Source organism: Limanda limanda, chromosome 9, assembly GCF_963576545.1.
Source record: "Limanda limanda chromosome 9, fLimLim1.1, whole genome shotgun sequence".
Lineage (NCBI taxonomy): Eukaryota > Metazoa > Chordata > Actinopteri > Pleuronectiformes > Pleuronectidae > Limanda > Limanda limanda.
Window position 1 is genome coordinate 3042571 of NC_083644.1, and position 27909 is coordinate 3070479.

The following is a 27909-nucleotide window of genomic DNA, read 5'->3' on the forward strand; positions in this document are numbered from 1 at the left end:
TGCTTAAACGTCTTTCACTTTAGCAAATAAAGTTCAACAATTCAGGAATTATCTGAATTCAAGTCAGATAATTAACAGTTAACATCACAGAGGCTTTGTGTGATTTGGCGTCAGAAACAGTTGTTTGTACATGTGTGTATTTTATCAAACAATGATAATTTAAAGTTACAGCTGTTTTTCTTGTCATTTCCTGACAAATCATAAAAGCATTTGAAATCTTCATGATCTTAAACAGATTCTGAAGGTGTAACTAACTCATATTTATTCTTTATTGCACATCACATTTCTGCGGCAGCTTAAATCAAACAGCTTTCTTCTACAGATTTCTTGACCTCTTCTTATTTTCACGTGTCCATCTCCACATGTTGGACCAAACCTCCACTTTCAATGTGTCTCCATCTCGTGGCGTGCGAGTGCGGCGGGTAACGTGCTCCCATTAGCCATTAGCCATTTCTCCTTTTGTAAACTACTGTTGGCCTACGTGTTTCATAGTCAAACATAAAACAGCACACAAATATGCAGCAAAAAAAGGTTTATTTCGGTACACACAGAGAACAGTACAGTACTGACACAGCCAGCATGAGAATGCAAGTTACAGTATGGACACAGAGAGGTCAACACAGAGGGCTACAGTGAGACACTGTAGAAAAGGAACAATATTTGATTACAGGTACAATACATGCATGTGTCAGTGCTGAATGTTTGGTACTAACAAGCACAAACTCTCTCTGTAACTCCTTGATGCGTCTGTGTTCTGTTCGAATGGGACCCTGTTCACTGGTTTCATCCGCATGGCATTCCTATGAAGAATACGGTCCAATGTAGAGAGGCTAACATGGTCAACCAGGATCCTAGTTTTTATTTGTCTGAGTGTGATAGCGTTGTTCTCATGAACCATATCTACAATTTCAGTCTCCTGTTCGGCTGTGAACATGCGTGTTCTTCCTCCACGGTGTGGTTCTCTTACAGTCCTGCAGAATATAAATACTGTGAGCACACTGTATTCTATTCTATTCCATTGTTCATCAAACAAAACAGAGGCTGAAGACACTTTTATGCTGCAGTCCTGATTGCAAATTGCTCAACAGACCTGAATGTTTAGAGATTTGAGTATTTGTGTGTTGTAGGTTGATGCTTTGAGATTTTATTTGAGAAGTGTGTGTTACAACTGAACATTGTGTGTAGTGTTTTGACAACAAGGTGATGTGTAATTTACATCAGAGTGTAAAGAAGGAAAGTCAGAGTCTAAACCCTGTACAACACTCCGCTCCATATACACTCACTTCACATCATATGTGATATGTGTTAATATAAACCATATTGATATTATATATCATTTTATACAATAATATTGTCTTTTGCACACTCTGTCTACATATTCTTACACTCATAGTATATTATATTATCTATTGTATAGTCAAATACTTATATTTATACCTCTACTATCATATATTATATCATACTCTCTGTATATTCTTTGTATATATATGTTGTGCAATAGGAGTAGACTTGACGTTGGCTAATTATTAATAATCATGAAATGATTATTAAAATAATAAAAATTATCTATCAAAAATAATTAAATTATTAATTGAAGATGATCAGTAATCAAATAACAATAAAACCACTAATGAGAAAATAGGAATTATCAATTAGAAAGTACAAGCTATCAATTAACAATGATAAGGTTATCAACCAAGAATAATGAAAATAATTAGTCAAAAACAATAAAATTATCAATTTAAGAATAATACTATCTATATTAATAATTGAGAAAGGGGGGGCACCACCCTGGTTTCCAGGGACCAACGATGTCAAGCTATAATTATCAGTCATAATGATAAATGTCAAATTAATAATGTCAATATTTTAATATTAACGATTACTTAATAAACAGTGAAGGCTTCTAAGTTCGAGCACAGGCAATCATAATCCAGCTGTATTCACACACTTATGCAGAAATTATCACAGACTACAGATACTTTAATTACAAAAGTATTTATTAAAAAGGGGAAATAAAGTTATGTTATTCAATGATTCCTCATTTTAACAAGCTCCAATATTTCAAAGATAAACACAGCAGCAGCACTTATCACAATTCAGAAAATACATGGACAACCTGCGGTCTACCTATGTATGTCTGTCTCTATGTGTGTCTGTGTCAAAGTGTCTCTCTGTGTGTGTGTGTCTATGTGTGTGTGTGTGAAATAAAGTTAGTGTTATTTAATGATTCATCATCTTAACAAACTCCCATATTTCAAAGATCACAACAGCAGCAGCATTTATCACAATTTAGAAGACACATGTATCCACCTATGTGTATCTGAGTGTGTATGCATCTGTCTGTGTCTATCAAAGTGTCTGTGTGGGTGTGTGTGTGTGTGGGTGTGTGTGTGTGTGAGAGAGCGAGAGAGAGAGAAAAGGGAGGGGGCGTGGCGATGACGCAGTCACGTAGTGACGTCACATCCAAGATGGAGGCCGACAATGTTAGGCTTAAAACTACAAAACAAAATGGCGGGTTCGTTATGAATTTAGAGCCAGAATTGAGGGCGGGTCTACCGATGAATAATCTCAAATGGCCGCCGGACCACGTGTGAGGCACAAAGGAGGAGGTGGAACAAAGGATTCTTTGTTCCGGTTTAGCTTTGGCTTCAAAATGGCGGCCAGATGTTTTCAGGCCCTTTAAATATAGATTTAACTGTTACATGAACTGTATTCTAAATACAGATCGGAACGGGTGTATAGGTCGGTTTAGAAGGAGAGAGAGAGAGAGAGAAGAGAAGGCATGCAAGGAGAGTTCAAAGAAGCTCTTAAAAACACCGTCAGAAACAAGTTACATTTACTTTACCGCTCAGCACTCAAACGGCGTTGTGTGCTGAAGTCTGACGGTAAAATCTCTGTAAGGTTCTTCAGACGGGAACGAGTGCAACCGGAGACGTTTAGTCACGGCGCTTAAAAACTGTGGCACAAGGCCGTAACCGGAAATGAACCGGAAGTAGCCGAATCGTCGTGGCTAAACAATGAGACACGGAGGTCTCCCAAACAAATACACTCAAATATTAAACAATATGCTACGTATCTAAACTAACATCTGCCCAGACAACATAAGTCTCTTACTGTACAACCCTCGCGATCTGCCTGCGCGAATGCGCGGATGTGTCGGGGGCCAGTGAATCACGTGGTCTCTCTCACGAGCGGAGCTCCTGGCTCGGCCGCTGGACCGGGCAAGGAGCGGATTTTCTCGTGCTCCGTGACGGAATGAAACTTCGTCTTCTTCTGTAACAGCGGAGATCGTGCTGCTTTACAGGAACGGAGTGAATTGTCTCTTACTCCTCAGCGGGATGAACGTCGCGCTTCTGCAGGGAACGGCTTTGTGGAAGCCGTTTGTGGATCGTTGGAAAAAAGGAAAGTCTATGGAAGTGTCGGAGTCCGTCCAGCGGGGCACTTCCTGTTTCGGTTTTTCAAGTTAAAACAGGAAAGGTTCTATCAAGATAAAACTTTGACTGAGATAAAAGAAGAAAATGAAACGACTTCAAATAAAATGATATTAAACAAACGTCTAATCGCCTCCTTAGTTACTGAGTCGTGTGGTTAGACCTCTTGAGGTCAGAAAACAACTTGAGCAGCGTGGAAAAGAGGAGGACAAAGAGAGTCTCTTAAAAATACCGAGTTAACTAGTAGAACCCCTAGGGGTTCTGTTGTTGCTGGGGAATCTGGGTGAAGAGAGAGAGGTTTCTGTGAGCTCAGCCTTTTTAAGTCATGTTCCAGGTGACTCCCCCCTGGGAGGAGGGGTCAGGGGTCAGTGTGGCCCTCCAGCCAATTGAGTTGTCAGGATTTGGCCCCCAGGGGCGGGCTTACAGTGGGGACCCAGGAAGTGACCTGCTGCCACATGGTGATAAGGGCCCCATGCTGGATTTTTAAATGTAAGGGGTTACCCGAGCCTGGCCTAAGGTTTTACGACTCTTTGTTCTAAGTCGGATCACTGGGCCTTGCCCAACATATAAGTCTATATACACATATGTATACATGTTATAATTATTATTATTATTATTATATATACTGTTGCTGCCATTATTACTATATACTGCTATTATATTGGTATAATTACTATCATATATAAATATATATTATATTATATACTATATATACTGTACTATTTTTATATACTGTCTAAAAATAACATTACCATCATATCATCAGTACTATTACCATCATCTTGCCACTGCACATTATCTACCTATTTATCTTGTGTTTCTATTTTTTATTCTTTCTACCTCAATAGTTTTTATTTTATTGTATTGTAATGTATTTTATTGTATTCAATATACCGGCTGCTATGACGACTTAATTTCCCTTCGGGGATGAATAAAGTAATCTATCTATCTAATGCATATAAGGGAGTGTGAAGAAGTTCCAAATTGGGTCAAGCGATTGGTACATGAAGTGAATGTTGTGCAAATTGTGCCGAATTTTCGCTTTTTGTGTGTTAACTGAGAAAAACTGTAACAGTTGGCATCACAGAGGCTTTGTGTGATTTGGCGTCAGAAACAGTTGTTTGTACATGTGTGTATTTTATTAAACAATGATAATTTAAAGTTACAGCTGTTTTTCATGTCATTTCATGATCTTAAACAGATTCTGAAGGTGTAACTAACTCATATTTATTCTTTATTGCACATCACATTTCTGCAGCAGCTTGAATCAAACAGATTTCTTCTACAGATTTCTTGACCTCTTCTTATTTTCACGTGTCCATCTCCACATGTTGGACCAAACCTCCACTTTCAATGTGTCTCCATCTCGTGGCGTGCGAGTGCGGCGGGTAACGTGCTCCCACAGGGGCCGTGGAAGTGGAACCTGGAACACATGTAGAGGAACGTTTGTCTGTGTTGATGTGACATAAGGATTTTATTGAGATGTATTTAAAAGTAAAAGGAAACACACTTGAAGCGCATGGTGGCCGGCGTGTCCTCCATGTTGAATTCGGCCACGGGGACGCCGCGGGCCGCCACCTGAGGAGCAAACATGGCCGCTGGATACACGATGGACGAGGTACCAACCTGCAGAGGAAGAAATTTGTAAAGTTAAATGTAAACTGAGAAGTGAGACCAAAAAAAAAATGTATTCCTTTTCTTTTAGAAGATTTTCAAAGATAAAGTATCTACTTTGGGGTGATGCTGCCATAACTTTTATCAAATACTATATATTTAACAGTAGGAAAATCAACTAATCAGTGAATGCTGTAATTGTTAAATTATTGTAGATTCTCCAATGTGACGTGTCTTCGTAATGTGAGGCTCTTTCGTTATTTCCTCATCTTTCTCTCTCAGGTTCCCAATTAAGATTCAGTCATAAATCTCTGGAGTTTCCTTCCTTTAATGAAGCTAATGATCTGCAGATTAGAGCAATAAAAAAAATCTAATCGTTATAAGTAGCCCTATTTAAAAACCCTTCATTAAAACTGGTTGTAAAGTCTTTGTCGCACACAAACACACATACTCACTCACACACACACACACTCACCACGAGACACAGGTCACAGCTGTCCAGCACTTTCTCTGCCCGGGTGAGGACGTCAGAGTCGAGCGTTTCTCCAAACCAAACCACAGCTGGTCTCAAGAGACCGTGACAACCTGTCTGCTCACACCTGAAACACACACACACAGAGACACACACACACAGAGACACACACACACACAGACAGTCAGATAACCTCATTTGAAAAGAGCACTACCTCAGATCAGGGGTGAGTTTGTACCTGGGCAGCTGTAGAACTGGGATCTGGGCGTCGTGGGTTTCCGGGTCAGGAGCTCTGAAAAGGGAGTTCGATAAAGAAGTTAATTAAATTCACTTAACACAGACGTTCCTGATTTCTGATATGAATATTTACTCAACTGAACAGGTACACGTGCACATTTCAGATACGTTTAAGGTAGTTTTATGTAAGATATGATTATTGGCAAGCAATTCATCTGGCCTTTGACAGAAAAAGTAAATTAAACATCAAAAAACTCTAAAAATCTCATAAATAACCTAGTATGATGATATAGATACTAAGAAATCGAGTCCTCACACTTATCTGTGTTCACATCTGAGCGTTTTTAACGTTACACACCTCCTGAACAAATTGACGACACAGTCTGTGTCAATAGATTTTAATAAGACACGACAACGTCTGATATTAATTTCTAAATCCAGCTGATGACGTCCTTCATTTCCTCTTGCAGCTGGGATGTAATTTGACAGTTGGACATTTGTCACAAGCATCAATTTGAAATGTCAGATATGTGACGCAGCGGCTGTGAAACTGACATTTCATTAGCGTCCCCGGTTTCCTCAGGTGTTGTTCGTCTCTCTGACACCTGACACACACCAGCGCTCTGTTGTCTCTGGCATTTCCAGCTCAGACGGATGTGATCAGTATCTCTCGGAACACATTTTCATGCTGAGGAGGAAAAGTGTGGAATTCACTGCCCGACACCAGACTGAGCTCTTACCCTTTCCCTGCCAGCGACGCACAGATGGGGCTCTTGTAATTCGCTGCTTGGTGACCACAGCTCATACAGCGGGTTCGGAACAGACTCCCTGGTTTCACAGACACGACACAAGAGACAGATAAGTGCTGGAACATCCACTCGTTTTACTGAAGACAGAAAATTGACCTCAAATTGTTCGATAAACTGACAAAATCTAATTTGTTGATTCTTATTTGAGCAGAATAAAGTTACGAGAACTCTTTCCTTCTCACCGTGGAGCTCCAGGATGTTTTGGGATCCAGCGCGGCGATGGAGCTCGTCGATGTTCTGAGTGATGACAGTAACTTCTCTCCCCTGCTGTGTGAGGCGCTCCTCACACTCGCTGATGGCCAGGTGGGCCGGGTTGGGATTCTTCGTGAGCATGACCTCGCGGCGGTAGTGATAAAACTCCCAAACACGCGAGGGATTCCGAGAGAAGGCCTCCGGAGTGGCGAGTTCCTGACACAGAAGAAATTAGAAGAACAATGACGTGTCTGTGATTCCTGCAGATTGAATGGTTTTATTAAATTACTGACACATGGACGAGTCAGCACGGAGGCGTCTGCGTAGAACTACGTCCTGATACGTCTTCAAGAATGTAACAAGGCCCCTGAGGATGTCCTCCGGGCTATTTTCAAACTTTCAGAGCAGTTTATAAGACTGTTTCTGAGATTCTTTATAGAATAGAGCGGAGAGGAGTCGACGTTTAGTTTCAGATGATCACTCAGGAAAAAGATTTATCGCTTTTTTGTCAAGGACATTTTTAATCTGATGTGTGGAGGTGGGAAAAAGATGCAAATTTCTCAAAGTTGATTTAGTTAAGTAATTAATGATTATTCTCATTATTCTGATGATTGTTAGCTCAGTCATGATTTTATCATTTAGTCTGTAACTGGGTGGATTTTTTCCTATAAATTGCCTATAAATTGTAAAAAAAATACAATTACAGTTTCCCAGGTTCTTTGACAGCTTTAAACTTTAGTCAACTAACTGGAATTCAAATCATGTTAAATTTACCGTAGTATAAAACAAATAAATACAAATACATAAATTAACTTGAATATAGTTTATTCAATTTCCCAAATTGTTGTTGAATAATTTATATAATTGTTTCTGAGTCAAAGGAATGAACGAGTAATTCCAGCTCTTTATATTTCAAGACCATTTAAAGCTATGAGGAGGGGAAGTCGTTTGACATTGGCCACAGATCTGAACCTGAGCAGGTGGAGCCGAGTTAAGACAGGAGCTCTCTCTCTCTCTCTTTTCTCTCTCTCTTTTCTCTCTCTCACTCTCTCTCTCTTTGCAGGTTTTCCTCAGTGGTTAAACTTTAATATCTCTCTGGGCTGTTTCATTAGCAACTTATACACAGTAAAAGAGTTGGTTAATGTAAATTTGTAAAAACAATTACACCATAAACAGGTTAAAGGTGAATTGAGGGCTCACCTGTGCTTGCCACTTCCTCCAGTACCCCCCCGCTCCTCTGAAGGTGGGCACTCCACTCTCAGCACTCACCCCCGCTCCGGTCAGGATGGCGACCTTCTTGGATTTGGAGAAAATCTCCCTGAACGCAGCCAGGTCTGAACATGAGAACCCAGCCGGACACAGGAGATAAATTAAATGACAGTTAACACGATGCTGTTGTTCATGTCGGTTCAGAAAGAGGAAGTGGACGCACACGTTTACCTGAACTGGGTCTGGCCATGTCTCCGCTGGCCCAGGGTTTCCTCAGGTGAGCATTCAGGTGAGAGGAGATCACGGCTCGACCGGTGAACTGTCGAAGTATCATCAAGTTGTGGAAACTGGAGAAAACACAGAAACATGCTGAAGGTGTTTTCTTCAAATGATTACAAGGCAGATTTTGATAAGGAGATACACATTACGGTTTAGGAAGATGAATAATTTGTTTACATTGAGCTTTGCAGGTAAGTTGTTCAAAGCATAAAAAATTATGTTCTGTGGATTTAACACAAAAAAAACTCCTTTATTAATATGATTCAGTCCAGATTAAACGTAAGAGGACCTAGAAGCTGCAGCAACAAAACAATGTGGATGATATAAAAAGATAAAGCAAACATGCATTTAATTATATTCAGACAATTAACAAATACAAATAAAAGACCAATAGCTCATCAATAGAAATAATTAAACATGAGTTAAGTGGTAATTAGATTAATGTTAAATCTCTTGAATTTGGGCTTATTGTTATCTGAGGATCTAGGAGTGAACAAACGCCTCATTGATGGTGGAGGAAAATAAACTTCAGAGTTTCATCTTTATTAGGACCAGCAGACAAATAGGAAACTAATAAATAATAAAACTCTTAAACAGCTTCAGTTTGAATAAGATGTGATCAGAAGAGTCAGAAACAGGTTTTAATCTCATAAAGGTCACTGCAGCTTTGTAAAGCTCAGAGGTCAAGTCAGTTAGCATGAAGCTAGCCTGCTACTTAACTTTACCTGCTAATCATAGCAAATTTAAGTTGGGATTAATTCAGTTATTCACTCATATCACGATTCCTCAAGCTAACATGTGAAGTCCTCCTCTGTTGTTGTTATGATAGCATTAAGCTAACATGTGAAGTATGAGCCTCCTCTGTTGTTGTTATGATAGCATTAAGCTAACATGTGAAGTATGAACCTTCCTCTGTTGTTGTTATGATAGCATTAAGCTAACAAGCTAACATGTGATGTATGGACCTTCCTCTGTTGTTGTTGTTATGCTAGCATTAAGCTAACAAGCTAAAATGTGAAGTATGAGCCTTGCTCTGTTGTTGTTATGATAGCATTAAGCTAACAAGCTAACATGTGAAGTATGAGCCTTCCTCTGTTGTTGTTATGATAGCATTAAGCTAACAAGCTAACATGTGAAGTATGAACCTTCCTCTGTTGTTGTTATGATAGCATTAAGCTAACAGCTAACATGTGAGGTAGAGACCTTCCTCTGTTGTTTTTGTTATGCTAGCATTAAGCCAACACGCTAAAATGTAAAGTGTGGACCTTCCTCTGTTGTTGTTGTTATGCTAGCATTAAGCTAACAAGCTAAAATGTGAAGTATGAGCCTTGCTCTGTTGTTGTTATGATAGCATTACGCTAACAAGCTAACATGTGAAGTATGAGCCTTCCTCTGTTGTTGTTATGATAGCATTAAGCCAACAAGCTAACATGTGAAGTATGAGCCTTGCTCTGTTGTTGTAATGCTAGCATTAAGCTAACAGCTAACATGTGAGGTAGAGACCTTCCTCTGTTGTTTTTGTTATGCTAGCATTAAGCCAACACGCTAAAATGTAAAGTGTGGACCTTCCTCTGTTGTTGTTGTTATGATAGCATTAAGCTAACAAGCTAAAATGTGAAGTATGAACCTTCCTCTGTTGTTGTTATGCTAGCATTAAGCCAACAAGCTAACATGTGAAGTATGAAACTTCCTCTGTTGTTGTTATGATAGCATTAAGCTAACAAGCTAACATGTGAAATATGGACCTTCCTCTGTTGTTGTTGCTATGATAGCATTAAGCTAACAAGCTAACATGTGAAGTATGAGCCTTCCTCTGTTGTTGTTATGATAGCATTAAGCTAACAGGCTAACATGTGAAGTATGAACCTTCCTCTGTTGTTGTTATGATAGCATTAAGCTAACAAGCTAACATGTGATGTATTGACCTTCCTCTGTTGTTGTTGTTATGCTAGCATTAAGCTAACAAGCTAAAATGTGAAGTATGAGCCTTGCTCTGTTGTTGTTATGATAGCATTACGCTAACAAGCTAACATGTGAAGTATGAGCCTTCCTCTGTTGTTGTTATGATAGCATTAAGCCAACAAGCTAACATGTGAAGTATGAGCCTTGCTCTGTTGTTGTAATGCTAGCGTTAAGCTAACAGCTAACATGTGAGGTAGAGACCTTCCTCTGTTGTTGTTATGCTAGCATTAAGCTAACAGCTAACATGTGAGGTAGAGACCTTCCTCTGTTGTTTTTGTTATGCTAGCATTAAGCCAACACGCTAAAATGTAAAGTGTGGACCTTCCTCTGTTGTTGTTGTTATGATAGCATTAAGCTAACAAGCTAAAATGTGAAGTATGAACCTTCCTCTGTTGTTGTTATGCTAGCATTAAGCCAACAAGCTAACATGTGAAGTATGAAACTTCCTCTGTTGTTGTTATGATAGCATTAAGCTAACAAGGTAACATGTGAAATATGGACCTTCCTCTGTTGTTGTTGCTATGATAGCATTAAGCTAACAAGCTAACATGTGAAGTATGAGCCTTCCTCTGTTGTTGTTGCTATGTTAGCATTAAGCTAACACGCTAGCTGGCTCTGGCACCCAGAGGCAGCAGAGACTCCAGCGGCTCCAGCAGCGTCTCCTTGCGGTGTGGTGACAGTCCGTCGTGCCCCTGGTTGTTCTGACTCCCAGTTAATAGCCGGGTCCTGCTGGTTGTTATGTGAGAGTTGACTTTAAACTACCTGTTGTTAGACGGAGCCCAGCTGGAGCCACAGGACGTGGAGGAACCCGGAAGTAAAGTCTTAGGTTTGGTCTCTTCTCATTGGTGGATTGGTTTTGGCTGGCAGGATATGAACCAATCAGCAGGAAGCAACGATAAATAAATAAACTGAGTTCATAAACAACGTGAGACCAGCAGAGAGAGCTCGAACTCCACAAATATATATAATATTTAATATGATTACATGTACAAATAATTAAATACAACACAAAACTAAACGTGAACATTACATATAGTCTTATGTTGATGTGATGTTCCTGTAAAAAGGAAGAAGATTGTGCAGGAAGTCCGCTCTTAGATCAGTTATTAATTAATCATACAGATAAATACATATTTAATTGGATCCTCTTTAGTGATGACGGTGGAATGATGAGTCAGCGTTTTCTCAACCTGCCCAAACTGCTCTGTGAGTCAATTACAGTTTAAATTGTACTTTAAGCTCATTAAGTAAACATTAACCTAGCACTTAACAGATTGTATTTAAAAGGGATTTAATGGAGGTGGGAAAAATATGCAAATTTCTCAAAGTTGATTTAAAGTACTTTATGATTATTCTCATAATTCTGAAGATTGTTAGCTCAGTCATGATTTTATAATTTAGTCTGTAACTGGGTTGAGTTGAGTTGAGTTGCATTTATGATATTCTGCTTATAAATTGCCTAACTCTGGAATTCAAATCATGTTCAATTTATCGGAATATAAAACAAATAAAGCAGCAGATCCTTAATTTGAGAAGCAGGAACTTGATTATAGTTTATTCAATTTCCAAAATTGTTGTGAATAATTAATTTTATTGTTTATTAATCGAAGGAATGACCGAGTTATTCCAGCTCTTTATTTCTAAATTCAAAGCTATGAGGAGGGGAAGTCATGTGACACTGGCCACAGATCTGGGACCTAGCTCTCTCTCTCTGCTCTCTCTCTCCCTCTCTCTCACTCTCTCTCCCTCACTGTCTCTCCCCCTTCTCTCTCTCTCTACCTCACTGTCTGTCTGTCTCTCTCTCTACCTCACTGTCTGTCGGTCTCTCTCTCTCTCTCTCCCTCACTGTCTCTCTCTCTCTTTCTCTATCTTCCTCTCTCTCTTCCTTTCTCTCTTCCTTTCTCTCTCTCTCTCTCTTCCTCTGTCTCTCTCTGTCTGTCTGTCTCTCTCTCTCTCCCTCACCCCCCCCTCTCTCTCTCTCCCTCTCTCTCCTTCTCCCCCTCACTCTCTCTCTCTCTCTCTCTTCTCTCTCTCTCTCTATCTTTCTCTGCTCTCTCTGCTCTCGCTCTCTGTCCCCCCCTATCTTTCTCTCACTCTCTCTCCCTCCTTCACCACCACACTAACCCCCCCACCCCTCCTGCCCGGTGCGGGTGCACGAGCCTCTTCCGCGGTGCCGAGCCTCCCTCCATCCCTCCCTCCCTCCCTCCCTCCCTCAGTCCCTCCCTCCCTCCCTCAGTCCCGCCGGTTCGGTCTCCCCGGTGGTCGCGGCCCGGCTGGCGGATGATGGCGGCGGCCCCCCCCCAGCAGGAGGAGGAGGAGGTGGACCGCAGACCGATCCGGAGAGTCCGCTCCAAGAGCGACACGCCTTACATCAGCGAGGCTCGGATCTCCCTGCACCTGGAGACAGGTAGGGGGAAGGGGGGGTGCTCGCCTCGTGTCTGGGTGCAGCAGGGGGGGGGGGGTGGTCGGTTCTCTCTCCCTCGTGTGGGAGAGACGAGGGAGAGAGAACCGAAGCAGCAGCAGCGGTGCTCGGAGGGTTAGTGGACGCCTTGTTCCTTCTGCATGTGAGCGGATGGATTCCTGCTCCTCCTGCTCCCCCTGCTCCTCCTGCTCCTGCTGCTCCTGCTGCTCCTCCTGCTACTCCTGCTCCTCCTCCTCCTCCTGCTCCTCCTTAGCCTGACTCCTCCTCGACGCTCGGCCGCAGTGAGGAGGTGTTGTGTTGTGTGAACCTGGGCCTCCTCCTCAGGCTCCTCATTTAAAATGCTGCCGTTATCATCACTGCGTTAGCTTGTCTGTGATGGTGGGGGGGTTGGGGGGGGGGGGTGAGGTTTTGGGGGGGGGGGGGGCTGTTGCGGTGAGATAAGTTATTGCATCCTTTGTTGCCATGGTCACGAAGCCATGGATCACTGCATCATCAGCATCAGCATCTGGATGCGAGTTTACAGCCAGATGTGTGCTCGCCATCATCCTCCTTTCACACACACACACACACACACACACACACACACACACACACACACACACACACACACACACACACACACACACACATTGTGAGTAGTTCCCTTACGCTTACATCCTAACTTTAACCAAAACCTTGACTTCTATTCATTGTGGACAAATTAACTAAATGGTTATCTTTATCCTTGGAGAAGTGACACAAACAAGTAAACACACACACACACACACACACACACACACACACACACACACACACACACACACACACACAGTTTTAACACTACAGGAGCTGTCCACTGCCCCTCGGTGCTGAAAAGGCCACCGAGCAGAATCAGCCCCCAGGATTCACTCTGCATTTCTCCACTGATTCAAACGTGAGAAACCTTTCCAGTATATAAATGAAACTGGGATTTGAAAAGCTGGTTTTAGACCCTCCCACAGAATGTGACAAATCCCAGTCACATGGTGTGTGACCCTGGTGGTGGAGACTCCACTCAGGCCTGAGTTTTTTCATTAAGAACACTGTTGTTCTGCTGCTTCGTGTTTAATTTGCTCTTTTTCCGTACATTATTCCACATAAGCCCTAATCACTTTAAGTATTGAGACTCTTAATATACATAAACTGCCATGTGTTATTGTGAAGCTATACTTACTCATAGAGAGATGTATGTGTTAAAACCAGCCACTCATAATCTTAATCATAATCTTAATGCGATCATGCATTACTCACATGCCTGCCCCCCCCCCCTTTCCGCCTCGTTAGACCTTGATGACTCACGGTGTTCAGACCCACCTCCTCATAATCTCCCTCCGCTGCCCTCTCTCTCTGGCCCTCAACCACTTTCCTCTCCATTTTGTTTTCTATTGAAATGCAGCACCTCCTCCCTCCTCCTCCTCCTCCTCCTCCTCCTCCTCCTCCTCCTCCTCCTCCCTCCTCCTCCTCCTCCTCCTCCTCTTCCTCCTCCTCCTCCTCCTCAGCTAATCTGGTAGCACAGATTCTTTCTCTGAGCTTAGTGGCCGGATTTATATCATCAGGCTTGAGCTTGAATCTGGAGGAGGGGGTTGGGTGGGGGGGGTGGGGTGTTGGGGGGGTTGCTGTGTTACTTGCTAACCGAGCCGCTCCTGGCTATTAGCTGAGGCTGGCGTGGCATCACAGAGAATCTGACGGGCGCTGCCAGCTCTGCCAGGAGAGGGACGGCTCTCACCTCTATCAGCCCACTCTGGTCTTGAGCTTGTGTGTGTCACTATTGTGTGTGTGTGTGTGTGTGTGTGTGTGTGTGTGTGTGTGTGTGTGTGTGTGTGTGTGTGTGTGTGTTAGTATGAATGCTTGCCCAGTGCATATGTGTGTTGGAGGCTGGTGTACATGAGCTCTAGTAAACATGAATTTATCACCGAGGTTTCCTCCAGACGTCTTGGTTCTGCTCTCTGGAGCCGTCACCAGGGAACCAGACTTAGGTGATTTCACATCATGTTTTTATTTCCACTGATGTAATAAGTTCAAAACCATCAATATACAACTTGATGTTTATTTATTTATCAATAAAGATCAACAAAGTGCGTCCACTTCCTCCTCTTGTCCAAAATTAAGAGCTGCCACAAACGAAAGCATCTTTCAGGGACATTCACATAACGTCTACTTTGATCGGGCTTAATATCAGATTTGTAAAGAGGGACGTATCCGCCCCAGAGGAGTTTTGGGAAGTTGACAAAGGAAACTCAACAACTGCAGATCTTAACTGGGCAATTGTTTCTCTGCTCTGCTTCAGAATCCAGGTCAGCTCAGTGAGAGCTTAGTCCTCCTCACAGAGACCGATCTGCAGGCATCACCACGCTCGCACTGAAACACAGAGGCAGCTCTGACACAGACCTGAATGAGAGAGGGAGACAGAGGAGGCTTAAAGGAGAGGAAGTGGAGGAGTAGACGGAGGAGGAGAGGACGGAGGTGTTTTGTTTGTAGCAGCGTAAAGACAGAGTGTTGGCTGTCGTCCACAGGCAGAGGAAGACTCTTCAGTCTCAATCACAGCAGCCGGGCCTGGAGCAGCACGGGGGAGGACGTGTGAGAGCTTTAAATGCAAAGGAGCTCTTCCCCACGCCTCGCCGTCTCCCACCCATCACACAAACCCAACCCCCCCCCCCCCCCCCGCTGCTCTTCATCCGACGGCACGTGGGTTCGTGATTTTAGCTCCGACAAGTCGCTCATTGTGCGGCGAGAGAAAACCTGAGCTGAGGAGAGTGAGTCAGACTGAAGTTCAGTGTCAACAGTCTGTGAGCTGCTGGGATCTCAGTGGTTACAAGGAAAACACAGAGTTTGGATGTTTACGTTGTAGATACGATGGTTTGTCTCTTGACGTTTTTGTCTGTGTTGTCTCTCATTTAGCAGCAATACACAAAAACTACTGGATGGATTTCCACAGAACTTTGTGAACAGATGCATTATGGGTCAGGGAAGAACCTGATACGTGTTCGTGCAGATTCAGATCAAAGGGGATCAAGGAATATGTTTGATCACTTTCCCTTAACGTTGTGAGATAAAATATTTTTCTTTATGCAGATATCTATTGTGAAGATTGCGAATATCTAGAAACAGGTGAGATCTTGTGCAGATCTGGATGATAATTCAGATTTTGGAGGTTGATCTTTATTCAGCTACTGTTCAGTATCTGTATTAGAGGATGATCAAATATCTGCTGGAATACATGAACGCTGCAGAATATATTATATCTTAATAGGACCTGCCTTGTTAAATGAAGGATACATAAAAAGGTGATTAAGTGGCCACTCAGCCTTGGTGGAGGTGTTTGCTCTCTGAGTGTCCTCCTAGTTAGCTGTATTATTAGTATATGAGTTTAATTATACTTTATAAATCAATTATAAGCACAGTTTGGAGTTATTTCAGATGGCAACACAATACATTTTGTCCAGAACTGGGACAGAACCTCAGTGAACTTGTTGCACTCAGCGATTTCACTGTTTGTCGAGAGAGGTGATGCAGAGACACGGCTCCAGATGAGATGATGCAAACGTTTCTCAGACTGCAGTATCTTTGGCTGCGTTGCATTATGGGTAACTGAGTTCAACTGTCTCTGGAGGACTTTCTGCCTCTCAGCCTGCAGATGCTTTGGTCCCAGAGGGAAGTGGAAGAGCTGTTGATGATTAAGCTCATGACAGGAAGGTGTTTTCTACTGGAAATGCTGCTACACATCCCATCAGATCTGTTCTGTAAGTGTTTGGCACTTGGTGTTGGCTGCACGGAGGAGTGTGAACAGGATGAAGTGTCCGTCAAACAAACCTGTCACTGGACATCACAATTTAAAGACTCAAGTCTTACTGCTGCAGATTAATTGGTCGGCAGAAATCAATGGTTGTGTATTTAAATACAAAAACAAACACAAACCAAAGTTTATTATCTGATTTTATTACCTGAATAAATGAAATAGCTTCACAAATCCCATGTTTCTGTGGAGCTGTATTTCTCAGTTACAGTGTTGTGCAGTTGTGTTGATGATTTGCTGTTGTTCTTGCCTGCTGGGCTGTGCCTCTGTCTGGCAGCCCCCCCCCTCGGTACCTGTCACCCCCTGTGGTTGTTTTCGAGTGTGTCCCCGCGATGCTTCAGCTGGAGGGAGGGGGGGGGGGGCGTTATCGTCAGGCAAAGTCAAAGCACACACGATCAGGATCTGTTTTATTTAGAAACAGTGTGTGAGTGTGTGTCTGTGCTGGTGAAGGCCACATATCAACACTCTGCAAACAGGAGAGGAGAGGGTGACTCATATCCCTGTGATACACCAGGTCTCACACACACACACACACACACACACACACACACACACACACACACACACACACACACACACACACACACACACACACACACACAGACCCTGCTGATCTGTCACTTTGTATTCATCGCGCTCGCAGCGGGGGGGCGGAGGTGGTTGGCTCTCGGAGCGGTGATAAAACAAACTGTAAACAGAAGAGAAAACACTGACCTCCGTGTGACCTCTGACCCTCAGACTTCTCCTGTCGTGTCACGTTATCAAGCTCGACCCCCCCGATGCTCTGCTGTTGTGTTGATGTCGACACGTTTCAGGAAGGAAGAAGAAGAAGAAGAAGAAGAAGAAGAAGAAGAAGAAGAAGAAGAAGAAGAAGAAGAAGAAGAAGAAGAAGAAGAAGAAGAAGAAGAAGAAGAAGAAGAAGAAGAAGAAGAAGAAGAAGAAGAAGACTTACAGAATCACACTTCATACAGTCAGAGCTGCACCTTTCTCCCAAACCTGTTAAAAACACATCAATGAGTCGTACTGTTGCCCAGGGAGACAAGTTCTTTCATCGCCACGAACACACACACACACACACACACACACACTCACACACACTCTATAGTTTATTTGGACTCAGCACCACACACACTGTTCTGCTAACCCAAATACGAGGACATCAAATGTGGATTATTCCAACGCTAAAAATAGTCCCGACACAGATGCACAGTTTTCTCTCCTTCGTGTAACGTTTGTTCTACAACGTCCAATTTTCAATAAGCTCTCAAAAATGAAACTTTATATTTGATTCACATCTTTAATATGAGCCACAATTTTATTCAAGTTAACAGGACGTTTGTTTTTTTGTCGCCTTCATCATATCGAAGTCACACTGTTATTAACTTCCACTGTTTGTATCATCTGCTGCTCTAGATAACAAATTCAAGATATTCAGATCATTGACTTTCTGATCAGAGCAGGTCCCGAAGCATGTTGGGCCTTGGCGGTTTTATTGTGTAGTGTTGTGAACTCTTCTGATGGTTTATCCACTGGAAGTCAGAGGAGATGTCTTCACCCTTCCTGCCTCTGTCGAGCGCTGGAGGAGCGATGCTGTGAAGCTGAGATCAGAGAACGAGTCGATGCTCCTGCTGTGAAGCTAATTATCTACAAAACGCTGCATCCTTGTTCTCGTCTCCGCTGAGGCTACGGAATACAAACAGAGAACTTCCCTCAAGAATCCTAATCCGAGCTGCAGAGGCCGGACAGATGCACGGGTGTGAGAACAGAGACACATGCAGCAGAGTGATTGAGATGAAACGTCTGGACGAGTCTTGTTTTAGTTTCAGGCTCCAAACAGCAGGTCTCCATCGTTCTGTCTCAGCTGCAGCTCGCTCACTTTCTCACTGAATCTCTATCGGCAGCGAAGCCTCAGTTCAGACTCAAATCAGCAGCAGCTTCATAAAGTCCAGAGGATGATTAATGTTTTCTCACCTGATGCAGACAGGAGGCCAGATGGGAGAAGAGGCTGATGTGTGATCAGAAATAGACGGGGGGGGGGGGGGGGGTCGGTGGAGATACATCATAACGACAGTAACGACCACATGTGGCTCAATTAATGATAATTAACCGAAGCAACATATTTGATCACTTACGATGGTTTTCCAGACGTGTGAATAGACTTTAGTTCATGTTGAATGAAAGTTCAGTCATCAGGACAGCGGGGGGGGGGGGAACTGGATTTTATCTGTTGTGCTCGAAGCTTCATTTAGAAAAACTCGACGGCAGCGGCTCTTTCCACGAATCGAAGTCGTGATGTTTTTGGTTGAATCCAAACTTCTCAATGTGGTGAACTCAAACTCGTCTGCACAGGATCCAGCTGCTTTTTAATAATTTGACCTTTTGACCTTTCGAAGCTGCTCTACAGTAAAAACTCTGTCAGTTGGTTCAGGTCTGCAGCGTTTAGCTCAAAGGAACGAGTTTAAAAACAAGTCTGACCCGTTAACTGTGGGTCGGGGGGGCCGCAGCAGCGCTTTCATTGATCGGGGCAGTTGTAGACACACACACACACACACACACACACACACACACACACACACACACACACACACACACACATACACACACACAAACACACACACACATACACACACTGATCCTGAACAATAATCAGTTTAATTTATCTAAAGAACACAGTGTTTCACAAGGAGGAAGAGAAGAGAGATATAACAATAACATTTAGTTTTCAGTTTAAAGGGCTCATTAGTCTTTCTTTATCATTGCTAGGATTTATATATATAGAACCTCTCGGGGCTGATGAGGTTCTGATGACCTGGAGACGAGCAGCTCACAGGAAGTAGCTCCTGAGAGCAGCTGCTGTCGGACACGAGAGGTTCAGGTGTAAAGAGCTCAGCGTCTCACAGGAAGTAAATAATCTGACAGCTGATAAACCGCTGCCGTCTCAGATGTGACATCACCACCTGTGTTCTGAAGCTGCTGCTCACGCTCTCATGTACCTGTGTGTGTGTGTGTGTGTCTGTGTGTAGGTGTGTGTTAGCATCCCCAAGTGCCTTTTAGTTTATTTCCACTGGTTGTGACAAGATAACAAAGATTATCGTGCAGATGGAGGCAGGAAGTCCAGTCAGTTTATGTGATGTCTTAATTAATGTTAAAACTTCTATTTAGAAATTAAGAAAAAGGCTAAATTGAAATGAAAAGTCAGAGTTTGAGAATCAGGGTTCTTCCTCAGGGAGATGAACTTCAGGCTCATCTGGTGACTGAGATATTTCCAAAGGACCAAAGTTGCAAAACACCAAATCTATCGACACCGTGAACCTTGATATTTACAGTCTGTGGTGTGAGCCAATCAGTGGCGTCTCCTCTGAATGTGAATCCCACCTGTCACTTCCTGTGAAGACATATCGAAGCTGAAGGTCGGAGTGTGTGTGAGGAAGCAGGAACATGGATTTAATGATCAGCTTCACTCGTCCAGTCTCCGTCTCATTAGAGGAATCTGTGGAACAGGGATTCTGAGTCACCCATTAAAATATCACTGAGAACGAATCCTGTGAGAGACATGATCTGTGTTGTTGTGTCGTTTCTGACTCACAACAGAGGCAACAATGCAGAAGACAACACTCATTTCACTGGATGAAGGTGTCTGTGTTGTTCACGTGTGAAAGGAAAACTGCAGAGAATGTCCTCAACCACTTCTGTGGACATCCTCCGGAGGTCATGTCTGAATTCAGCTTTAGGGACGTCCCTCACTTGGATGCTGCCGTGGCCTTGAAGGTCAAAGGTGGTTTGATATTGTGTCTCTTACCGGCTCGAACACTGTCCTGAGTTAATCTGCGATAACCATGTGACCTGTTCTCTGATTCATTCTTCTGCTGATACACAACCTTGTTGTTGGAGTTTAAAAAGCCTCCGTGAGTCACCGTGTGCAGGAGGAGGGAAGGTGCAGCGGGTGGTCCTGATCTCACTGTTAAAATCCATGAACGTCAACACACACACAGTGACATGAAGTGAGTAAACAACCCCGAGTGACAACACAAGCTTTGTGTGTCTGTGTTGTAACAGGAAGTAGAAAACAGCGAGAGGTGTTTGTGATCAGAGTCTCCTCCTCCTCCTCCTCCTCCTCATCAGTCTTCATCCTCCTCCTCATCAGTCTTCATCCCTCCTGCAGCTCAGAGTCTCTCACTGTCTCACACAGGAAGTAATTTCATTCACATCTCCTGTAAGTGAGCCCCACCTGCAGGAGGGTGCTTGTAACTGCAGGTGATGGCCCTTTATGCTCCCTGAGAGAGGAAGAGGAGGAAGAGGAGGAAGAGGAGGAAGAGGAGGGAGAGCAGCTCTCAGATCAGCTGCTGATGCTCCTTCACACTGACTGGACCAGAGCAGTGTTCACCCCACCTGGTTTATCTGCAGCACAGCAGAAGTTGAGCTTCTCACTTTACTGGAGATAAATGGCTGAAGAGGATGTGATTCTGTAAACACATGTTAACAGATCAAACACAATCCAATCAAGAAAACATCTTCATCAATTTGACGACTCAAGTGTTGTAAAAAGTCACAAATTGCTGCAAATTGCGAAAAACGACAACAAAGGAAATTGAAAATTGCATTGGATCTAAACACACGATGAACCTGCTGTTGGTTGATGCTTTATGAAGTGTGTTTGTGTGTCTGCATGTGTCTTCACATTGAAGTGGTTGTCTTAATTTGCACGTGTTGAACGCAACATCTCAGAAACACCTTGAGGGAATCTCTTCATGATTAGTACAAACATTCACTTGTATTCAAAGATGAAATGATTAGATTTTGGAAGTCGAGATCAGAGTGAACTCATGTTCTTGTGACTGACACGTTATCCCAGGAACACATCAAGAGGATCCTGAACTTAGACTGGTGGGTTTAGGATCAGGACAGGACAGCTGCTGGTGGTTGTTATATGATGTTGTTGTTGTTGTTGTTGTTGTTGAAAAGGTTTCTCAGGCTGCTGAGCTGTTACAGATTCAAACTGAAACCCTCTGGCCACAAGGCTGACGTTTGTTTTTCCATCATTGACGTCTGTCCAGGTTTTATCTGCTCTCTTCACTCAGCAGTTTCTCTCGTTGTAACTTAATTTCAGTCATGTGGACATTGTGTTTGGGACCAGTCCGACCTGCTGGTGGATTTAGCTGCAGAAATGAGTCGATGTGCAGGATATTCAAAAAGACACTTTTCTATCACATGAAAGTGGAAAACACAGATGTTCAGTTTTCTATTGCTCTGTAGTAAATGTATGAATCTTCAGCTTGTGTGTTTTTACATCAGTTCCTTCCTGATGACACATTCCCTTCCACTGCTGCTGGCTCAGGCTTCTTCTCCTCATCGTTTGGAGTCTAGTGTCAAACAGAACGATTCAGTAGATAATGAGAAAGTGTAATGTTCGAGTGTTCTGGGTGTAAAACGATCTCAAGTGTGATTAATATCCAACACGTCCCAGTGGGGCCGAGGGAATAAAACTCTAGAGACTCAGAGAAAGAGGTTAAGTTTGTTCACGTAGATTCACTGTTACACAAACTGATGTTTTGTGTTGTTCCTCATATTCAGTTCCTCTTCGTCCTGACGCTCCTCCGCATCGTTCCTCAGTGAAGCTTCTCTCTGGGAGCTTGTTGCATAAGGTTCCAGCAGATGGAGCCTCCTGATGCTAACTGTGATTAACAAAGATCTGAATAAGCTTTAACTTTACCGTAACCCTTACCTGACGGGATTATACACAGACCCTCAAACACACCTTTGTTAGTTTCCTTCAAGAAACCTTTAAACAAGTTAAATCAAAAACGTTTAGATGCAGTAAATCCTGAGTTCTTCACTTCCACTGGTTTTATTGTTTAGTGGGAAACTCTAAACGTAGAAAGACCTTCAAAGTGAATTAGATGAAACCATCAAATCATTTCAGGACTGCATTGATTTTTCTGAGTACTTCCCTCATTAAGTTAGTCACCAGTGAAATGTATCGTTGACCTGGATTGATTTCATGTGACCGATAAGGAGTCAGAGAGGAGGAGGAGTCAGAGAGGAGGAGGAGTCAGAGAGGAGGAGGAGTCAGAGAGGAGGAGGAGGACTGTGATGGCTTCAACTGCTGCTGGATATTTTCTTGATTAATTGTGTTATCGTTCGATCTATAAATTGTCATAAATAATACATAAAAGGCACTTTAAATACTTATATACTCCCTCATGAATCGTCTGTAGCAGAGGTTCACAGTGTGTCTGTGTATCCCTCGTTCACCTGCTTGTTGATGATGATGACTCGTTGTGTTTCCAGCTGAGGAGGTCGAGAGGTTGGCGGCGATGCGCTCTGATTCGCTGGTGCCCGGCACGCACACCCCCCCCATCCGCCGGCGGAGCAAGTTCGCCAACCTGGGCCGTCTGTTCAAACCCTGGAAATGGAGGAAGAAGAAGAGCGAGAAGTTCAAGCAGACGTCTGCAGGTGAGAAAACCACTCCTCACCCCCCCCCCCTGGAGTCATCAGTGTAGCTCACATCTCCGAGGGCAGATGAATGTCTCCCTGTGGCACCTAGCAACAGTAGCACTGATGAATGGGAGCACAGAGGTGCTGCAGAGCGGGGGGGTGATACAGCGGCCGCAGCACAGATCTGCTGTTTATGATCGAGGTGATGAAAGATGGGTGGAACAGCTGAGCAACAGCCCTGTTGCTGCTCTGGGTTCAACACCAGGAAATAACTCAGCTCCTTAAGTCGTCTACATGTCAGCAGGAAGAAAACAATCTGTCAAAAGATAATAATCATCACATTTAAAAAAAAAAGTAGATCAGAATAATCCAATTAGCTTTAAATGGTGAGTGTGAGTGCTGCTGTGTCTTCACGAGCGAATCAGAGAGGCTTCCTGCGGCCAGGCTGTTCCATCAGCTGTCACATCTCCCCCAGGGCTTTTATTTACTTCCTGCTGAAAGCTGCCTCCTCCGTCTGTAGCCAAATATCACACAGTACATATATATATATATATATATCTATACGTATATACAGCTCACATAGTCATTTTATATCTAGACTCTTTCCATAGTTCAGTCCAAGTCCATTAAATATTCTATGATTCATTTTTATTGGGACCTGGGATGTTAACATGACTCCCAGCAAAACAGATAAAAAGATGAAACTAACAAATGTAAAAACACACTTCATGTTGACGACCTTGTTTATGTGACATCACTTCCTCTCTGCTCCCTCAGTGCTGGAGAGGAAAATGTCCACACGTCAGAGCCGGGAGGAGCTGATCAAGAAAGGAGTTCTGATGGAGGTTTATGAGAAAGGTGAGAAGACGTGGGACAGTAAATATGTGAAGTTGTTGTGTTGAATAATCGATTTAGCTCCAAACTTTTATTCTTAGTTAGGAATGAACGAGGAAAGAGAGAGAATAGATTCTTGATGCTGTGTCTTGTCTCCTCCTGCAGGTCGGACGTCTCCCTCCATCCGAGAGGAGGAGCAGATGGAGAACGGCCGCTCCCCCGAGCTGTCGGAGTCTGAAGGTTCGGAGCAGATGGACGGAGCCGCGGCTGAAGGTAAGAAGACGCAGAGATCATCTCATCTCATCTGGAGCTGAAGCATCTGACTGACGTTGTTTCTCTCTTCAGGTTCCCTGGACTTTCCGATGGCCAATGACGGTGCGTGTCCACAGGACCACGCCCAGAAACCCAGCCAGGCTCCACCCACTAAGAAGCCCGCGGTGTACCACGCTAACGGCGCCGAGTCGCCGCTCTCCAGACCTCCGACGCTACACAAACAACCTCCTGTGCCGCCGCCCAAGCCCTTCGCCAGGCTGCCCAATCACCTCACAGGTGATCACATGACAGCTGCTCCTTCACACGCTGCCTGACTCTGCACGCACTCGCCTGACTCTCTCACTTCCTCCCTCTCGGTGCAGACGGCGCCCCGGTCAAGCTGCCATGCATGTCGGGGAAGTTGTCTTCTCCTCCTCTACCTCCAAAGAAGCTCATGATCTCCGTCCCGGCCGGGAGCATGGAGCCGCCCTCTCTCGCCTTCCAGAAGTGCCCCGCCCCTCACGGCCACACGCCGATGGGCGGGCACTCGCTGCAGTACGGCACGCTGCCCGCCGCTATGCACCCGCCCAGTCGCATCATCGAGGAGCTCAACAAGACGCTGGCGCTCACCATGCAGCGGTTTGAGAGGTGAGGGTCACATGGTTCCTGCCACAACATGAAGTTTTCTGTCAGTTTCTGTTCACGTTTATTTTTACAAACCATCATTAGCACTTTGATCCTGACTTTCTGTTCACTGGCACTTTTCACTCCATCACATCCATGAGCTTTCACCTCTCACCTCTGACCTCTGACCTTTGACCTCTCCCCCTGGCCTGCAGCTCCCTGATGCACACCGCTCCCACGGTGATGAACGAGTGCAACAACGACAAAGAGAACCTCCCGAACGTAGAGGACTACGAGGAGCTGCCGGGGATGTACAAGGACGAGGATGACGAGGAGGAGGAAGAAGAAGAAGAAGATGACGAAGAGGAGGATGATGAAGATGAGGAGGAAGAAGACGATGAATCAATGTTTACAAGTAGGTGTCATTCTTTCCCTGAAGTGTTTTTTCAATAAACCAACTTTTTAACTTGTAGAAGAAGAAAATCTACAAAGCTTCACTCGATGGTTTGATATTAACAAAGCGTCTGTTTGTGTTTTCGTTTGCTCGCTGTAGGCTCGCTCGCCATGAAGGTTTTACGAAAAGACTCGCTGGCCATCAAGCTGGGAAACCGTCCGTCCAAGAGGGAGCTGGAGGAGAAGAACATCCTGCCGCTGCAGTCGGACACGGAGAGGATCCACTTTCGCCAGCAGACGGCCACCAAACTGACCAGGTGAGCGGCCGGAGCAACATCGAGCGGGTCGAGGTGTCACGGCAGCGAGTCACTGAGGCAGCGAGTCACAGGGCAGAGGCAGCGAGTCCCAGAGGCAGCGAGTCCCAGAGGCAGCGAGTCCCAGAGGCAGCGAGTCACAGGGCAGAGACAGCGAGTCCCAGAGGCAGCGAGTCCCAGAGGCAGCGAGTCCCAGAGGCAGCGAGTCCCAGAGGCAGCGAGTCACAGAGGAGAGGCAGCGAGTCACAGAGGCAGCGAGTCACAGAGGCAGCGAGTCCCAGAGGAGAGGCAGCGAGTCACAGAGGCAGCGAGTCACAGTGGCAGCGAGTCCCAGAGGCAGCGAGTCTCAGTGGCAGCGAGTCCCAGAGGCAGCGAGTCACAGAGGCAGCGGGTGCCAGAGGCAGCGAGTGCCAGAGGCAGCGAGTCACAGAGGCAGCGAGTCACAGAGGCAGCGAGTCCCAGAGGCAGCGAGTCCCAGAGGCAGCGAGTCACAGAGGCAGCGAGTCCCAGAGGCAGCGAGTCACAGAGGCAGCGAGTCCCAGAGGCAGCGAGTCCCAGAGGCAGCGAGTCCCAGAGGCAGCGAGTCACAGAGGTAGCGAGTCACAGAGGCAGCGAGTCACAGAGGTAGCGAGTCACAGAGGCAGCGAGTCCCAGAGGCAGCGAGTCACAGAGGCAGCGAGTCCTAGAGGCAGCGAGTCCCAGAGGCAGCGAGCCCTGAGGCTGCGAGTCCTAGAGGCAGCGCGTCCTGCGACAGAGTTTTGAGAGGAGCGTTTACACCGTTAACTCAAATATTTCTTAATGTAGAATCCATAAAACTTAAAAAAATATTTAAATTTAAGTAATAAATTATCTGTTTTTTTTTTTCAACAATGAATCAGACATCTTATTATATTTAAAGTGTTTAGATTATTTAAGATCAAAGTCTGTTAATGATTGAGTTTCTAGATTTTTGGTCTGAACTGAGCTCATTGAACCAGACCAACTTTAAATATTAGCAACTATATTCTTGAACATATTGTCTTTGAGACGTGAAGTCAGACGATGTTATTTCTCAGAAAGAAGGTCAAATACTTCAGTGCAGTAACTTCAGTAAACTCTCAGCTTTTCTATTCAAGAGCAAAAATCACTGCTTTGCCTAAAGATGAAAACATAACAATCGTCTAAAACCTGAAATCCTCTTTGTGTTTTCCTTTGTTCAGGAGGTTGAGTCAGAGGCCGACGGCCGAGGAGCTGGAGCAGAGAAACATCCTCAAACGTAAAGTCACGTTTCAAACAGATTCAATATTTTAAAAAGACAAGATGTTGATCCTCAGGGTTCGTGACCGAGTTTCTTTTTCTGTCGTTGTCTTCAGCTCGAAATGATCTGGAGGAGCAGGAGGAGAAGAGAGAAATCAAGAGACACTTGTCCAAGAAGGTAACACAGAGGAGAAGGAGTCATGGAAATGACAAAGACCGTTTTCTACAGTTTTGAAGATATTAACCAATCTAAACGTGAATAGCATTTGGTTGGAAATGAGGCCATGAGACTGAAAACAGAATCTTGTTATAATGAAAAGACACGTTGGTGCAGTTTTGATCAATTACTCCCTTTTTGTTTATCTTGAAATAATCAGAAACATGAGCTCAGTTCCAGTAACAGACAAGTGTAAAATCCAGACCACAAGTCTATGTGTTAATGATGAGTTCTTATTGGACGTTAACCCCCCCCCACTCTCTCTTCCTCTTCCTCCTCCTCCTCTTCCTCCTCCTTAGCTCAGCCAGAGGCCGACAGTCGAGGAGCTGAGAGAAGCAAAGATCCTGATTCGCTTCAGTGACTACGTGGAAGTCGCCGAGGCTCAGGACTACGACCGGAGAGCCGACAAGCCGTGGACGCGGCTCACCGCTGCTGATAAGGTCACAATCTGAAGTTGTCTGTTACACACACACACACACAGACACACAATCTCTATTCTGTATGTAAATATGTGTTTGTGTGTTTTCAGGCTGCCATTAGAAAAGAGTTAAATGAGTTCAAAAGCACAGAGATGGAGGTGCACGAGTCGAGCAGACATCTGACCAGGTGAGACACAATACTGCCCCCAGAGGCTGTGGAGCTCATCACACGTCTGATAGTAACAAAGTTATTATATGTATAAAGTTTGTCCTGATATTAAATCCAAAGGCTTAATTCCAGAGACTCTAAATAACGATGGACGACAATAGTTTTCTCAGAGTTGGTTTCTAATATGATTGTAGGTTTCATCAATCTTCTGTATTTTCTAGTGTTTGTGTTTTTAAATCTTACGAGTTAGTTTTAAGTTGTTATTCTTCCCTATGAGCTGAAATTAATATTTTCCCGATCCCTCAGTTGTTTGTTGAGATATTTCACTCTGAGTTAAACTGAAAACCCACTCGACAACTTTTAACACTGCATGTCTCTGACTGTTTTTCTTCCTGCAGGTTTCACCGACCTTGACCCGGCCCAGTCGACCTCTGCCATGTTCTCCCAGCTCACACTGCTGCTCGCTGCCCTCGTGCTGATGCGACCTTCGACCTTCTCCAGCCACAGAGTCAAACCGACGGGACTCAACACAAACAGGAGGTTGAGTCGTCGCAGGAAACGGACAAAACAAGACT

General features: G+C 44.2%; 2 protein-coding genes across 2 annotated transcripts; one reads left to right on the forward strand and one right to left on the reverse strand.

Moving 5' to 3' along the window:
• Positions 1–4551: 4551 nt before the first annotated feature.
• LOC133010049 (NAD-dependent protein deacylase sirtuin-5, mitochondrial-like) lies at positions 4552–11032 on the reverse strand. Its single transcript, XM_061077462.1, has 9 exons — positions 10971–11032; positions 8199–8314; positions 7959–8092; positions 6749–6974; positions 6498–6585; positions 5759–5812; positions 5524–5647; positions 4945–5060; positions 4552–4857 (listed from the first exon to the last, which is right to left on the reverse strand). The coding sequence occupies exons 2-9, from the start codon at positions 8299–8301 to the stop codon at positions 4785–4787; spliced, it is 918 nt and encodes a 305-aa protein (XP_060933445.1). The 5' UTR covers positions 8302–8314; positions 10971–11032; the 3' UTR covers positions 4552–4784.
• A 1459-nt stretch (positions 11033–12491) lies between these two features.
• On the forward strand, positions 12492–27748 carry phactr1 (phosphatase and actin regulator 1). Its single transcript, XM_061078120.1, has 13 exons — positions 12492–12615; positions 22730–22894; positions 23654–23734; positions 23876–23983; positions 24056–24259; positions 24346–24610; positions 24802–25001; positions 25140–25296; positions 26493–26548; positions 26646–26707; positions 27046–27186; positions 27276–27352; positions 27733–27748. Exons 1-13 carry the CDS (start codon positions 12492–12494, stop codon positions 27746–27748), a joined length of 1656 nt encoding a protein of 551 aa, XP_060934103.1.
• Positions 27749–27909: the final 161 nt, after the last annotated feature.